This window comes from Thunnus albacares, chromosome 15 (genome assembly GCF_914725855.1).
Source record: "Thunnus albacares chromosome 15, fThuAlb1.1, whole genome shotgun sequence".
Taxonomy (NCBI): Eukaryota; Metazoa; Chordata; class Actinopteri; order Scombriformes; family Scombridae; genus Thunnus; species Thunnus albacares.
Window position 1 is genome coordinate 7276634 of NC_058120.1, and position 13308 is coordinate 7289941.

The 13308-nt window shown below is 42.9% G+C and overlaps 1 protein-coding gene across 9 annotated transcripts in view; it reads right to left on the minus strand.

Annotated features, from left to right (window-relative positions):
• ralgapa1 (Ral GTPase activating protein catalytic subunit alpha 1) overlaps positions 1–13308 on the minus strand; it is a 70293-nt gene that overhangs the window by 50827 nt on the left and 6158 nt on the right. For 4 of the 9 annotated variants that reach the window (XM_044374680.1, XM_044374679.1, XM_044374681.1 and 1 more), the window contains exons 5-19: positions 13203–13246; positions 12828–13005; positions 12585–12700; positions 12064–12202; positions 11618–11826; positions 10851–11174; positions 10427–10606; positions 9385–9453; positions 9058–9206; positions 8783–8906; positions 8016–8162; positions 7548–7638; positions 6902–7066; positions 5270–5416; positions 1419–3323 (exon numbers count right to left, since the gene is read on the minus strand). In XM_044374680.1, coding sequence (XP_044230615.1) covers positions 1419–3323; positions 5270–5416; positions 6902–7066; positions 7548–7638; positions 8016–8162; positions 8783–8906; positions 9058–9206; positions 9385–9453; positions 10427–10606; positions 10851–11174; positions 11618–11826; positions 12064–12202; positions 12585–12700; positions 12828–13005; positions 13203–13246 — 3987 coding nt within the window. The remainder of the gene's footprint in view (positions 1–1418; positions 3324–5269; positions 5417–6901; positions 7067–7547; positions 7639–8015; positions 8163–8782; positions 8907–9057; positions 9207–9384; positions 9454–10426; positions 10607–10850; positions 11175–11617; positions 11827–12063; positions 12203–12584; positions 12701–12827; positions 13006–13202; positions 13247–13308) is intronic. The other 5 variants (XM_044374684.1, XM_044374687.1, XM_044374686.1 and 2 more) reach the window with 3 other exon arrangements.

The window sequence follows — 13308 nt, forward strand, 5'->3', positions numbered from 1 at the left end:
AGACAACCACACAACCACAGCCCATCATTTATGGCTTTAGTCTGCATAGACTACCAGATCACTGGGGTTGATAGAACTATACTTATAAAAATGTAAAAGTAAAGTTGCTGTCAAATTGTTGATCCACATTAATTATGTCAATGGTTAACAATCATTTCAGAATAATTTTGCCATCTACTGTGGCAAATCCCACACATCTAACACAAAAGTAGACAAACCAAAGAAACTTGCAAGCGGCTGGTAAGTGTCATTTGGCACAAGTCAGCGAGAAACACATCTGAATAAAGGTGAGGAAAAAAATGGCTGTGAAACAGTAATTCCACATCAAGACAGATTCAGATGATATGAATCACTGTGCTCAGGTCTAATTTTCAAGACAAGATAATTTAACCCCAATTCTGCAGTCTGCTAATCTCAAGAATTAGAATGAATAGAAATAGGGTATTTACACTGCTGATTGAAATATGCCATTTACCAATCATCAGGCTTGATATTATCCTGCGGCAGTGTACAAGGCAAACAACCATACTAGATTGCTGATTTGAATACGTTTTCCTATCCATTTAAACTCTTTGTATATGCCACCATTATAAAGATGGCCATTCTCACATAAGGGCTTATGCTGCATTCTAGTGGTCTGAGTATGAACTACAGCAATATGTTTAAACGACATATATACATAGAAACTAGTGCTGACTCTTCTAAAATAATTCACATCACTGATTTACCTTTATAAACTCAATTTCATACCTACACATGTAGATGAAAAACACAAAGCTTTTAAAACAGAAAATGCCACAAAACATTTGGGGACTTTCTATGAGGTTTTATGTATAGCCACATCCATATTCTTTTATCTGTGCCTTATTTTATTCTGTGGACTGTTGTTTCCTTCTGTGTAGCTGTAAGGGGCCGGAGTCCGCGGAGGAGGCGAAGGAGGCACGCATGCAACATCGAGGTGAGAGAGGAGGAGGTGGAGAAGGGGGAAAGAAGGAGAAGAGGTTAAATTCCCACAGCCCCTGAGAAGGTAGAGGACAGGATGAGGAGGAGGAGGGAGGGGACCTCTGAGGTAGAGGAACAAGTGGGAAGGCATGGGGGGAGGAGGAGGAGGAGGAGGAGGAGGAGGAAGGGTGAGGGGTCCTCAACAGGAGGCAGGCTGGAGGAGGGGCTACGTTCAAGAGGAAACACATCAACAGGGAATTTGAATTTCAGTCCAGCAGCAAGATGATGAGTTTCAGCCAAAAAAAAAAAAAAAAAAAAAAATCATTCCGTCATAACAAACCAGTTAAGAACAGCCAAAAAGGAAAAGAGAGTTGTTGATGTTTGTGTTTTGTGAGTATTTGTCTTTTCCGCAGTTTGTTGTTGGACTTTACTGGTGTTGTGCCCTTTGTGAGCGCTTCGTTCGTTGCGATCCTCACCTGGCGTGGTCGTCTTTCGTCCAAAGTAGCCCAGGACATGGGAGTAGAGGTCTCTTAGCGACGCGTCACCCATGGCAGCCCGGCCCTGTCGCTGTGGCGACGAGCCTTGGGATGACCCCTGACCTCTGGGCCGGGGCTTGGAGGACAGAGCGTGAACCACAGTCTTATACATGCCACCAAGAAGAGCCCCCTGGTGGTGCCGTGAGACAGTGCTGCCAGGCTCCTGGGAGCGTGAGCGGGAGGCCCGAGATCGTAAGGCAGAGCGTCCCAAACGGCCACGCACCCCCGACGACACACCAGAGGAACCTGAACTGCTTGGTAAGGCCTCTGAGTGAGCCTCAGGGCCCGGACTGGATCCCGCACAGGATCCAGGATGCTGCTGCTTGTCCTTGTCTCCTGCTCCAGTCCCAGCCCTGTTTTCCAGGCCTCCAGCACCTGCTATGCCCCCCGCCCCACTGTTATCTGTAACAGTCCCAGAGCCCGATCTCTCATGTGCCCCTACTCTATGGCCAATGCCTGCCACAGAGCCAAACTTACCTGCACCCCCTGCTCCCAGCTTTCCCCCTGACCCCGCCCCAGCTCCGGACCCCTGCCTCTCGCCAGCTGAGTGGCTATGAGTGTGGAAGTGACTGAGGCGGCGCAGCCTGGCTCTCCAGTGGGCCTCTTTACTCTCAAGGGGGTTGTGGAACTGAACAGACTCGGTCGAGGGCCGGAAGCTGACATGGACACCCCCAGAATGATGCCTCTTGGCGCTACTACGGGACATCTTGGGCTTAGTTAGGTCAACAGGATGGGGAGTTTGAATTGGTTCAATGCTAGATTCTACTACGTTATCTTGTCTGATTAAACTGGACCTATCGCTTGCAGCTGCTTCTTTATCATCCTTCTTCTCGTCTCCCAGTTCCCTTCGCATGTCACATTTTCCCTCCCACCCAGCTCCTCTTCCTGTATTTCCTCCCCTTTTCTCCTTCTCCCCAGTGTGTCTTTCTAAGCTGGCGCTTCCTTTAGCATTGGGTGACGGCCACTGACACTGCAACTCCAAACACTCATAGATGCTCCGCTGCTCTGTGTAACCCTCCTCTGTTGAATCAACGCTGCTGTGTCTCACTGATTTACTTACCTGCCTGTCCTCTGTCACAATCTGTCTCTCCTCTCCTCTCACCACCTTTCTTGCCTGTCCCATCTGTCCTGTGTATTCTATTTGTGTTCTAGCTATCCCAGTTTGCACTGGTATAGATGAAGGTACAGCATTGTTTTCTAATACATGAGCAGGACTATCTCTCTCTCCTGTCTCCTCCTTCCTCTCAGCTCCTTTGTGAGTGAAATAGTCCCGAATAGAGGAGAATAAATCATCCTCCTCTACCACAGCCCCTATTTCACCCTCCTCAGCATCAGTTTCCTTTTCAGTAGAGAAGTTGAAGGCAGAATCCCAGTCGCTTACCCAATCAGAACTACAACCTCGGCTTTGAGAGCCAATCTGGTGCCAGAACTGGTCACATACACTACCATCATCTTGTCCCTCTGAGGTAGAGGAAACAACACCATTGGATAAGGTAAGAGGGGTGGGAGAGGAGGAGTGGAGGGGGTGTGGGAGTGGTTGAGCTGTGTGGCTATTGGCTGTGATTAAGGAAGTAGCTGTGGAGTGGTGGTGGTGGTGGTGGGGGTTCGGGATCAAACTGGGATCCCTCTGTGGGTCTTCACCTTTGACCCGCTCTGCGATGAAAGGCTCCATGATATCAGAGGCACTGCTGCTCCTTGCAAGGGAGGAAGGGCCCGGGGGATCCAGCTCACAAGCCACTGCCTGGAACACCTCAGAGCAGGAGGTGGGCGGGGCCTCGTCGCTCTGGGAAGAGTGTCTCATCCGAGACGGGCGGGACGTCAATGTGATCGGCGGGTCCTCGAGGTCTAGTAAATGAAGATAAATGAAGGGAGGTTAGAGGAGAGGTAAACGGGAATGCACACATATGTAAATACACATTTTACTAACATACACACACACACAGACATACACACACCTAAAATAACATAAAAAGATACATAAATCTGCAAACATAGTTTTCTCTCAAGTATGATCATTGTTCTATTTTGATGATCATGTTTTCTTAAGTGGCTAGACGAGATAACAAGACGCTATGTAAGAAAATACAAGAGTTTCCATTTTTTAAGTAAATAAGACTTAGAAAAAAAGACATTATAATACTGTCAAAGCTTAAGGGCATGGTCCTGAATGCCAAAATCTAATCTGTGGTCACAAATCAAATCATTATATCATGTTCATAAATTGGTTTAGCTTGGTGGGATAAAATCCAAACAGATATGCCATTGGTATTTATTAAGCTGGGATGTGGATCTTATCGGTCTCAGTATAAAAAGTTCTGAGATATAAAAATTGAGCAGCATTTGTTTGGGTTATGACTTTTTGAGCATTTTACATTTCAGTTTAACTCAATATTAGCAGTGGTCTGGGTAAAGTGAACCCTGCCTGCAAAGAAAAAAAAAACGTCTCTTGCTTTCTTTCACTCTTTAAATTTATACTTTAACAACACTCACAATTTGAGATCATTCAGGACGTTGGCCAATCTAATAGCAACTGACTCATAGTTACATAATGAGTAAAAATCTTATGAAATAATAGATTACACTAAGCAGGAAAAGTCATACCACTAAGGGCTTGGACACACTCCTTGCTCATAGATTTAACCCATAGTAGTCTATTTGGCAGATGGACCTGTTGGATCTCCACAAAAATGTACACGCGCGCACACACACACTCATATACAAAACAGGCAATATCTAAGTAAAAGCACTTAAGTGGAGGATATGGTCAAAGTAAAATCGTCAACATTGCCTACTGAACAGAAGGAGAGGAGTCAAATCAAATGCCATCCAAAGAATAAATGGCTTTAAAATAAATATCACAGAAAACCCCAGTGGTAGGAAGCTCCACAAGATGGGTGCAGAAACAAAGGGGAAATACTGTATGCTTGAAAAAGGGGAGAAAAGAGACAGAGTTAATGAAATGGCATAGGGAATATGCATGCAAGCAGGCAGACAAGTAAAAGATGCAGAGAAAGAAACCCGCAGACAGGAAAACATGCAAATCAAGTTTCATGCAAACATGAAAACAACAACAGAAACAGAGACAGTTACATTGTCTCCATCTACCTGTTAACATCAAATACTATGAAAATAAATGTATAGCAAAATCAAAATGTTAGATGCCGTTGTTCTTCAGTTTGTGCTTCAGATAAAAAATGGTTTATAGTCTCATAAATATACAAAAGCATACAAAGCACTTTTCAGTCAAAGTGCTTAATTGCTGCTGTTAATGACTTTGCTTTCAGCTAAACCTTCGCAGTTCAATCATTTCAACTTGAACAGAATTATTTTTCATGACATTTCCATTCTCTAGAGCAACGTTTACATCCCTCCTTCAACACCTATATATATATGGTGATGATGGTAGCATGAGACAACTAAACAACCTTGGAAAAAACCTCAACTCAAATTTTCCTTTATTTTTAAAATGACAAAAATCTCAAGTAGAGTGCTACAATATGCAGTTGTTCATCCATTGTCACATGCAAAATTTATGGAAATGCTGATGAGTTATCACACATGATGCATCGTTGATGTTCAAGCATTTCTCACTAGTTGGCCTTGACACAGGTCAAAAAAAGGGAATGCTGTATGATTCTGGATGTACCACATGCAAACTGTTGCTTCAGTAATGCCAAAGAGGCAGAGAAATTGATAAGAAACAGACGACAAGCATAAAGTTTGTTTGACAGACGTTTAAAGTTTCTAGGCAGACAGCAGGCAGGCAGACAGGTAGTGCAAAGAGTGTGTACCTGCCAGCTGGTCGGCAAGGGGGGGTAGTAAAGGGTGGTGGTGGTGGAGGAGGACAGGAAGAGGCGGAGCCAGAGCAGGAGCACTCTTAGCACTGCGGATAAAGGCTGAGGACAGCAGAGAATCCCCCGTAGAACAGCTACGCAGGGCTGAAGAGGTGGGAAGAAGAAGATAGAAAAGAAATAGAGGAAAAGGGGACGGGGGGGGGGAGGGGACGGGGGTGTGTGTGGGGTGAGGCAGAAGAGGAAAGCAATTAAGGAGCAGAGGCAAGAGAGAAAAGAAGGGCATTGTTGATGTGAGGTGAAAGGTAAGTGGGAGAAAAGTGGATGTATGGGTGAGGGTGGAATAGTAGAAGGAATGAAAATAAGGTGAGTGAAAAGAAAGACCAGAAAAGATGAAGAGATCATTGGTAGAGAAGAAGTAAAGAGGTTGCATTAAGTGGATGGTGTGTTGGGAGGAGAAGAATGAGCAAGAAAAATTGGTGAAAATTTTTTTTAAAAACACAAAGGGACAAAGAATAGAAAGGTATTTTGGGGAGAAAGTCAAGAAATGAGTGAAAAGACAGACAGGCCACAGGACAGTGTAGAAAAGAGGAAAATTCAAGGACAGACACAGAGGGCAGGAGACAGGGAAAGTGAAGGAGGAGTGAGACAGGGTTAGCTCTGGAGGAAAGACAGTGAGACAGTGAGAGGCAGGCAGCAGCTTGGCGCTCTGTACAGCTAAAATTTCCTCTCATGACCACAATACACAAGCTACTTATTTAAAGCTAGTCAGATACACTTAGCTTTCAATCACAACAAAAATGACGGTGTCTGCAGACCTGCAAGAATGTTAGTTAGCATAAATGGACCCATTTCTCACAAAGAAAACACAGTGAGAAACTTAAAAGCTTCTACAAGTAATGCTAAAATGCAGAAAATGCAATGCAGAGACCCTGAGAGGCTGCTCAGCAGTGGTCTTTTTATTCAGGGTTATTAAATATACTACTGAGATATTTCTAGAGCCTACAGACACCCTGCCAACACTATTCTATCATTTGGTTGGCCTTACGGTATCTACAATGATTTTGTCATTTTTCACTCCACACAACGTATATCATAATTAAAAAATGGCAAACATGTAATTTAAGAAAATACATGTGTATGTTATATGGAGTGCTATTACTTTATTTGACTAATGTATAATATTACTAATAATATTCAATTTTGGCAATACACCTATTAATGTCTTATCGTGTGGTGTGACCATTTGTTTCATACCGATGGCCACAGTTGAAAGCTTGACATAAACAAGATTATGCTGGGGAGGAGGGATGACAGTAAGCATACACACAACTTCCTGTCAGGCAGACAGGCAGGAGGAGAAACAAAGAGGAGAGACAAAGTCAAGTCAAATAAAAGGGACTTGAGAAGAAAGAGGAGCTGTCTACAGTGCCCTGAGAAAAGACAGGATGCTAGTTTTTCACTATTATGCTCCCCTTCAACACTCACCTAGACACACATCTCAGCCAGTTTAAACAGGATACACAGAGCGACGTCTGGGAGTCTGTGCTATAAACATGACTGATACTGAACTGACTACTACCGAAGAAGTTAGGTTGAGGAGGACCGTCGTCTAAGAGAAGGGATACTGACCTACAGTCTTCTGGCGGACTATACTCCTGGCCTTTTCGATGCCTGGTGAGCCAGCGGTGGTGGCGCTTCGCTGCCTCATGGCTGCAGCCTGTCCTGGTTGGTCTCTGCTCCAGCCTTTAGAGAAGGAACGATCCACAATCTGCCGCTGGCCCTCCGAACCTATACCTACATAGTTGAGAGAGAATGTCTCGTACAGTACACATTCACCGGTTCTTATTAAAGGACGTATGCTACTCGCTGAGAGCTGCTAGCGAGTGTAAAGATGTGATGCATTTCTCTTTCCTTTCATGGTTTATACTTTGCTATATTTTGTAAATATTCCAATTCTCTTCATTCTTGTTTTGTTTCATATCCACCTGACATTTATATTGTTACAAATTTCATTCTGGTCACCTTTGAGAAGTTGTGTGGAATTGCTGGCAGCCAAAGGAGGAAACTCAATGTGTAAGCCTTTGACCTTTGACTTTTTGCACATTGGATATCAAACTAAGGATTATCATATTGTGTCAACAGATTGTAATTCCTTTGCAGCGTTGCAGTTGGCTCAGGGTTATATAATGTCAAAAACAGCTGGCTGCGTTTCAGATCCCCTGTTAGGAAGTTCTGCGTGCCTGCTGGCAATAAAGGCCTCTAGTGACCGACCAACCTTTTCCTTTATGTTTCTTCTGTTTTTGTTCACTGAGTTTGTCCAGAGGCAGCTCGTTCAGATCAACACTGTACAGGTTCCTGGCCAACACCTAAGACACGGAGAAATACACACTGTTTTAACACTTTCTGAGTTTATTAACTAGTACTTGAAGGCAAAAAGCAGATATTTCATAAGCTGAGAGAATGGAAATATGCATCAGAAAGATTTCAGAATGTAATCTAGTCACAATAATGGCAGAGCATGTGAGACATAGAATTAAAGTCAACACACAGTGCTGCTTCCTTCATTTAAGTCATCCTCTACTTCACTAATGACCTTTTTATGTGCAGATGTTGTAGTAAGTAAGCGAATTAAAAAAAAACTCAGTTGACTTGTTCTATATTAGATTTGTTAATTCAACAACTATTCATTTCTTAACATAAAGGTTGGAAGATAACATGATGAAAGTATAGTAACTTCCAGCACCTTGGTGAGGGTCTCCATGGTGAGTGACCACTCAGTCACCAGCTCCTCCCAGCAGGTAAGGGAGGAGAGGACGGAGAGGAGGTCATCCCACAGTTCTCTGCTGATGTAGACGTTCAAGTTCCCCTTAATCCAGGCTACTATCAGTGTCTGTACAGAGAGAGAGTGATGAAATAAAGACATGCCATGTTAGAGAAGTACATTCCAGCTTCCTACTCATAAAAACAAAATACAAGTCAGCTGAGTCATACCTGTTCACTATCAAAATTCATTGTAGTATCCAAAAAAAATGTTGGTATACGGCATGTAGTTAAATGCTTTTTACAATTGTAGGACAACACATGCTCTTTACAATAAAACCACACTGTTGTGTAAGCAGTGCTTCCATTTATGTTTTAGAGTGCTATTGATTGTATTAGCATCACTGTCGTAGAAGATATGAAGGCAGCACAGATTGAAGGTAGATTAATTTGAGACAAAGATCATATTCAAATAAATTGCTCTTTAATTAGATGATTATATCACTCAGTCTACACTGATATAATGTGCTTTGGTATATTGTTTTGGGTAACATTATGTTTAGTATTTTAGAGCACTTCAAGCCAGGCATTTTTTTTTTTTTTATAAGAGCAGAATATAAACAGTAATACAGTTTACTCCTGTCTACTGTGTACTCCCAACACACAAATAACACTGGAATACTGTACAAAACTGTAAGTTTGCAAATCATGAAGAATATATCTCCAGCTAGTGTCTAATAGTGATAGTACCTGAAAGATAGGTCCAGCCAATCTGCCTGACAGTGTGTTGTTCTTCTTGCCTGGAGGCATGATGGATGGAGGTCTTTTCATCACAGACTCTGTCACTCTCAGCAGAACCAGTAAGATCTGCTCCCTATGACCGCCAAAAAACAAGCAGATGTGACAACAGCTTTAATGACATGACACCACTGACATGTATTTAGATGGCATTTCCTTGTTTCATTGTGTGTACGGGTACAAGAAGTGCAATTTATTGTGTGTAACTGTGCAGCTCTTGTTTTTACCATGTTTTCTGGTCCATGGTCTCATGCATGACAAGGCTGCGGTAGATGTTTAAGACTCTCTTGCACATGTCGACATGCTCCTCTAAAAGGATCTTGATGTCGTTGGCTGGCTCCAGTAAGAAAACGTTAGAGGAGTGGGTGATAAAGACCTGAGGAGGAGACAAGCAGTTGGGATGTAAAATGGGTTTTTAAGCACAATTCTACAAGGTGGAGGAGGAACGGAAACAACAAATCTGCAACAATAAGATGTTTCTGTATGTTTACCCATGTGTGTGTGTAAATATGAGTGAGACAGAAAGACACTGTAAGTGCCTGTGAGACCCAAACCTGCAGTGTAGTCTGAACTCCTGCATGAACACTGTACTCTAACAGTTCACTGTCAATCGCCTTGTTTCCCTGAGGAGAAAATAAACAAACAAAGTTTAGTCACAATTACCTATGAAAATACAGGCATCTGTATATATTTAATATTTAGTCTTTGAATTTGATCTTTGACATTGACATCAAACAGCAAGGTTCAAGGAGAACATACAGTAACTTTTTCCCCAGAATGCATTTCTGCACCTGCACCAACCGACAGCAATGGCAGAGATTTTGAGCCAGGCTAAAAGCTGTTGTAATTTTCGTTGTAGGACTGTTAATATATCACTTTATTAAGTTTTAATATTTTTTTCCAGGTGAGAAAATAACCATTTAGATTCCCAATATGTAATCAGTTTATCCAAATAACACCTATTTGAAAATTTGAAAATGTCAGCAATGTTTCAGAGCCACTGGTCGGGTGAGAGCAGCTGGTCATCTCAGCTGCTAGCAGCCCCACTCCTGAGATAATTGGCTGGTCAACGTCTGTTGTCAGCTTTTTGGTGATTTATCACTGCTCTAATGTCTCCACAGCACATTGATATATGATATAATTCCTTTTGGAAGATAAATGATGGTCTCTCATCTCTCTGTCAATGAGGTTATTTTTTTGTGAGAAAAAAAGTGTGAGCTTTGAGTTGAGATGATTTTGTCACAGTACAGTCAGGCAGGTGTGTTGAAGCTGAGCTGCTGCTGTCAGCAGGAACACTGCTGCTCCAACTGCAGAATAATTGTACTGCGTCCTCCTGTCCTTGGAAGTTTGTATTCCTGAGTTGAACTTGCCAAGTCCAAACTACTACTTCCTCTAGCCTTTCATACATGGTCTAGCCATATACTAGGTTTTGACCTAGTCTTGTTCTAGGTTGTTCTAATGCCTTGTGGGCTGGTCCAGAGTGAAAAAACCTAGCAGTGCTTAAGTAGTACATGTCGCATGTGTAAATCAAGATCTGTTCACATGGCCCACCTGGATACCAGTTGATTATATTTCTGATTTCAGGTGATTCCTCACCTCATCATCCTTGTCTCCAAGCTGAGAGCCTGTATCCATACTGCTTGCAGTGGCTATGGGATAGGGTCCCTCCTCCGGCTCCTTCATAAACACTGGCTTGTCCTCCATGGAGATCCACTCTTGGTAAACACGGACCACTTTTCGCATTGCTGCAGCTTCGCACATGGGAAGAAGAAAGGCCTATGATGGTAGAAACAGATATATATTTATATAAGTATTATCACGTGATATTTCTTATGTTATACTTATGTTAGAAAAATGCCATGTAGATCCTCAACAAATGTGGACATATCGTTGCATATTTTTATTGGTGCCTGCTTTGTAATTTATATTTTTAACATTGTTGAATAATATGTTTCAGTTCCACTGTGTCGAACTGTCTTACACCCCCACTTACTAAAAAATAAAATCACTTCTCCTTCACCTGTCTAAAGATCTCAGTGATGAAGTTGACGTTGGTTCTTGAGCTGGTCAGGACTCTCCTCACCACCTCCATGTCTGTTAGCTGCTCTTCATCCATGGAGCAGAGCGAGGAGGAGCTGGGCTCCCTCTCTGTCAATGTGGACGTGTTGGAGTGACTCTGTTCAGGTTCACCCCCAGTCCCTGAACCCCCACAGATCCCCATGCTGCTTCCTCCTGGTCCTAATGAGCTCCCGCTCCCTTCCAGGTGGTTGTCAGATCGGATACCTCCTCCACCGCTGTCGTCTGAGCTGCCTGCAGAGCGAGCAGCCAGTCCGGCTGCTGCTCGCTGGAGATGAAGAGTTGAGTTATACAGTGAGGTAAGAAAGTAAGTAGAAGTCAGAAGAATAAGAGACAGAAAATAATTTCTTAAAGGCCTGTCTTAAAACAACACTGAAAGAAGTTTTCCTCGCTGTAATCATTCCTCCTGTTCATATTGGCTATTAAAAGCTCCCCTTCAAATGTGCTAAGCTGGTGTTATGGAACATTCTTATATTATTTAATATAATTTTGTCTAATCTCTCACCAGCCTTTTTACATTTGCAGTTCTAACCAGCTGATGTGTAGTAGGTTTTTGTCAGGAAAAACCCTCAAAACAACAAGTTCTACCTTGTTCAAAAACAGGAGCTCACATTTGACCACTTCAGTGATGTCAACATGATAAAGTACTCTTTCCAGTGACTCAAACCACTACTTGGCACACTATCTATTACCACAATATGTGTGTGTTACCTGTATGTTCTTGGGGACGTTCTCTCCCTCTGTTCCTGGGATGTGTGTGTGTGTGTTGGGTCGTGGCTCCAGCCAGAAGGAAACCAGCCAGCGGATGAAGATAACTCGAGCCTGAAGGAAACTTTCTTTGGTGCAGTAGATTGTTTCACCACCGTCCTGCTCCCTGCGCACCACGCTGTAGTAGGGTTTAGAACGCATTGGAGGCACATCTGCAAGGACAGACAATGATCTTTAGGTGGTGTACAGTAATAAATAATGTTCCTGTTCTGTCAATGTACTCCAATGAGTTTCTAGGTGGACGGTGGTGCTATCAAAATACTTCAATATGCTTTAAAATCATAATTTGTATTTCTAAAAGTTAAATGTTGTGATTGCCATATTACACGATCGTATTGTTCTTACAGTAGAAGCTCACAAGTAGCTCTTAATGATTTCATTGTACTGACCCAGTATGGGGCTGTAGAGGCTGGTTTCCATGGCGAAGTTGGGAAAGATGTGTGAAAGGTAAAATTTCCTGAAGTGACCAAAGAGGAAGCTGAAACCACGTTCGTGGTTGTCTTTACAACGCCACTCAAGAGACTTGGCCTGGTGGATGCACACAAACACACAAAGACAAACAAGCTCATGTTATAAAGAGGGCATTACGCACACAAAATAGGGTTGAGTGGAGAAAAGCTCCATTGTTTTAAAGGGAGAATGTGCCGCTGTGTGTGTGTGTGTACATGCATGAGTGTGATAGCAGCAAGAAGAGGAAACACAAGAGCTGTGTCAATAAGGGAAGAAACTTGTATAAAGGGTTAGTGATACTAGTCAGACATTAAATGAATACTTAATCTACCATCATGTTTGTCAGTAGCTGATAGAATACCTGGTTTCTCCCACATGTTTAGCATTAGTACGGAGTCAGAGCATTCTTATTGTGTAATTATGTTCTGTTAGCTTTGTTAGTAAGAAATAATGATAATACCTGGTTTACCATGTATTTCAGTAGCGCTTCTAGAAAATAAGCAGTGAGGTCTTCCTGGTTCTTGTCACCTGACTGGGGAGGAACCAGTGGAGTGATTTCTTCTGGGGTCACCTGAGCTGCAAGGGGAGTGAAGCAGGGAGATTACATTGAATACTGGTGTGCAGTGACTGGTTCATTTCCTTAATGAAAGCACATTTATCATTCTCTCCCCACTGTGTTTGTTTGTGTGTTTATTCTACTAACTCTCTGTTAAACTCAGCGACGGGTTGATCAGCGTGTCCAAGGTGCGTGGAGTCCCGTGGCAGAGTGGCGCTGGGAAGCCAGGGATCAAACAGGCAAACATGCAGAGCTGCTCACGCTCCGCATTAGTCTGTAGTGCCTGCATCCACAGCAGGAACAAGCGCACACCTTCACGGCGGATCTACAGAGCAGATGAGAGATAGAGAAGAGAGACAAGGTATGAAGAGAATCCAAATTAGCGTATATCACTTGAAGCGTTTAGTTTTTCTTCCCCTACATTATTAAATTAAGAAGACAAGGCTTAGGAGGTGGAGAGGACTAGGATCTAGGGGCTGTGACTGACAGGTAACACAGAGTAAACCCAGGTCAGAACAGTACCTTTAGAGAGTTCCCAGTGTGCAACAGCTTCTTGAGGATCAGCCCTGAGAGAGAAAGACATGTCAGCCTGGTCATTTAAAACGTCTGTGCTCAGTAAATATAATGT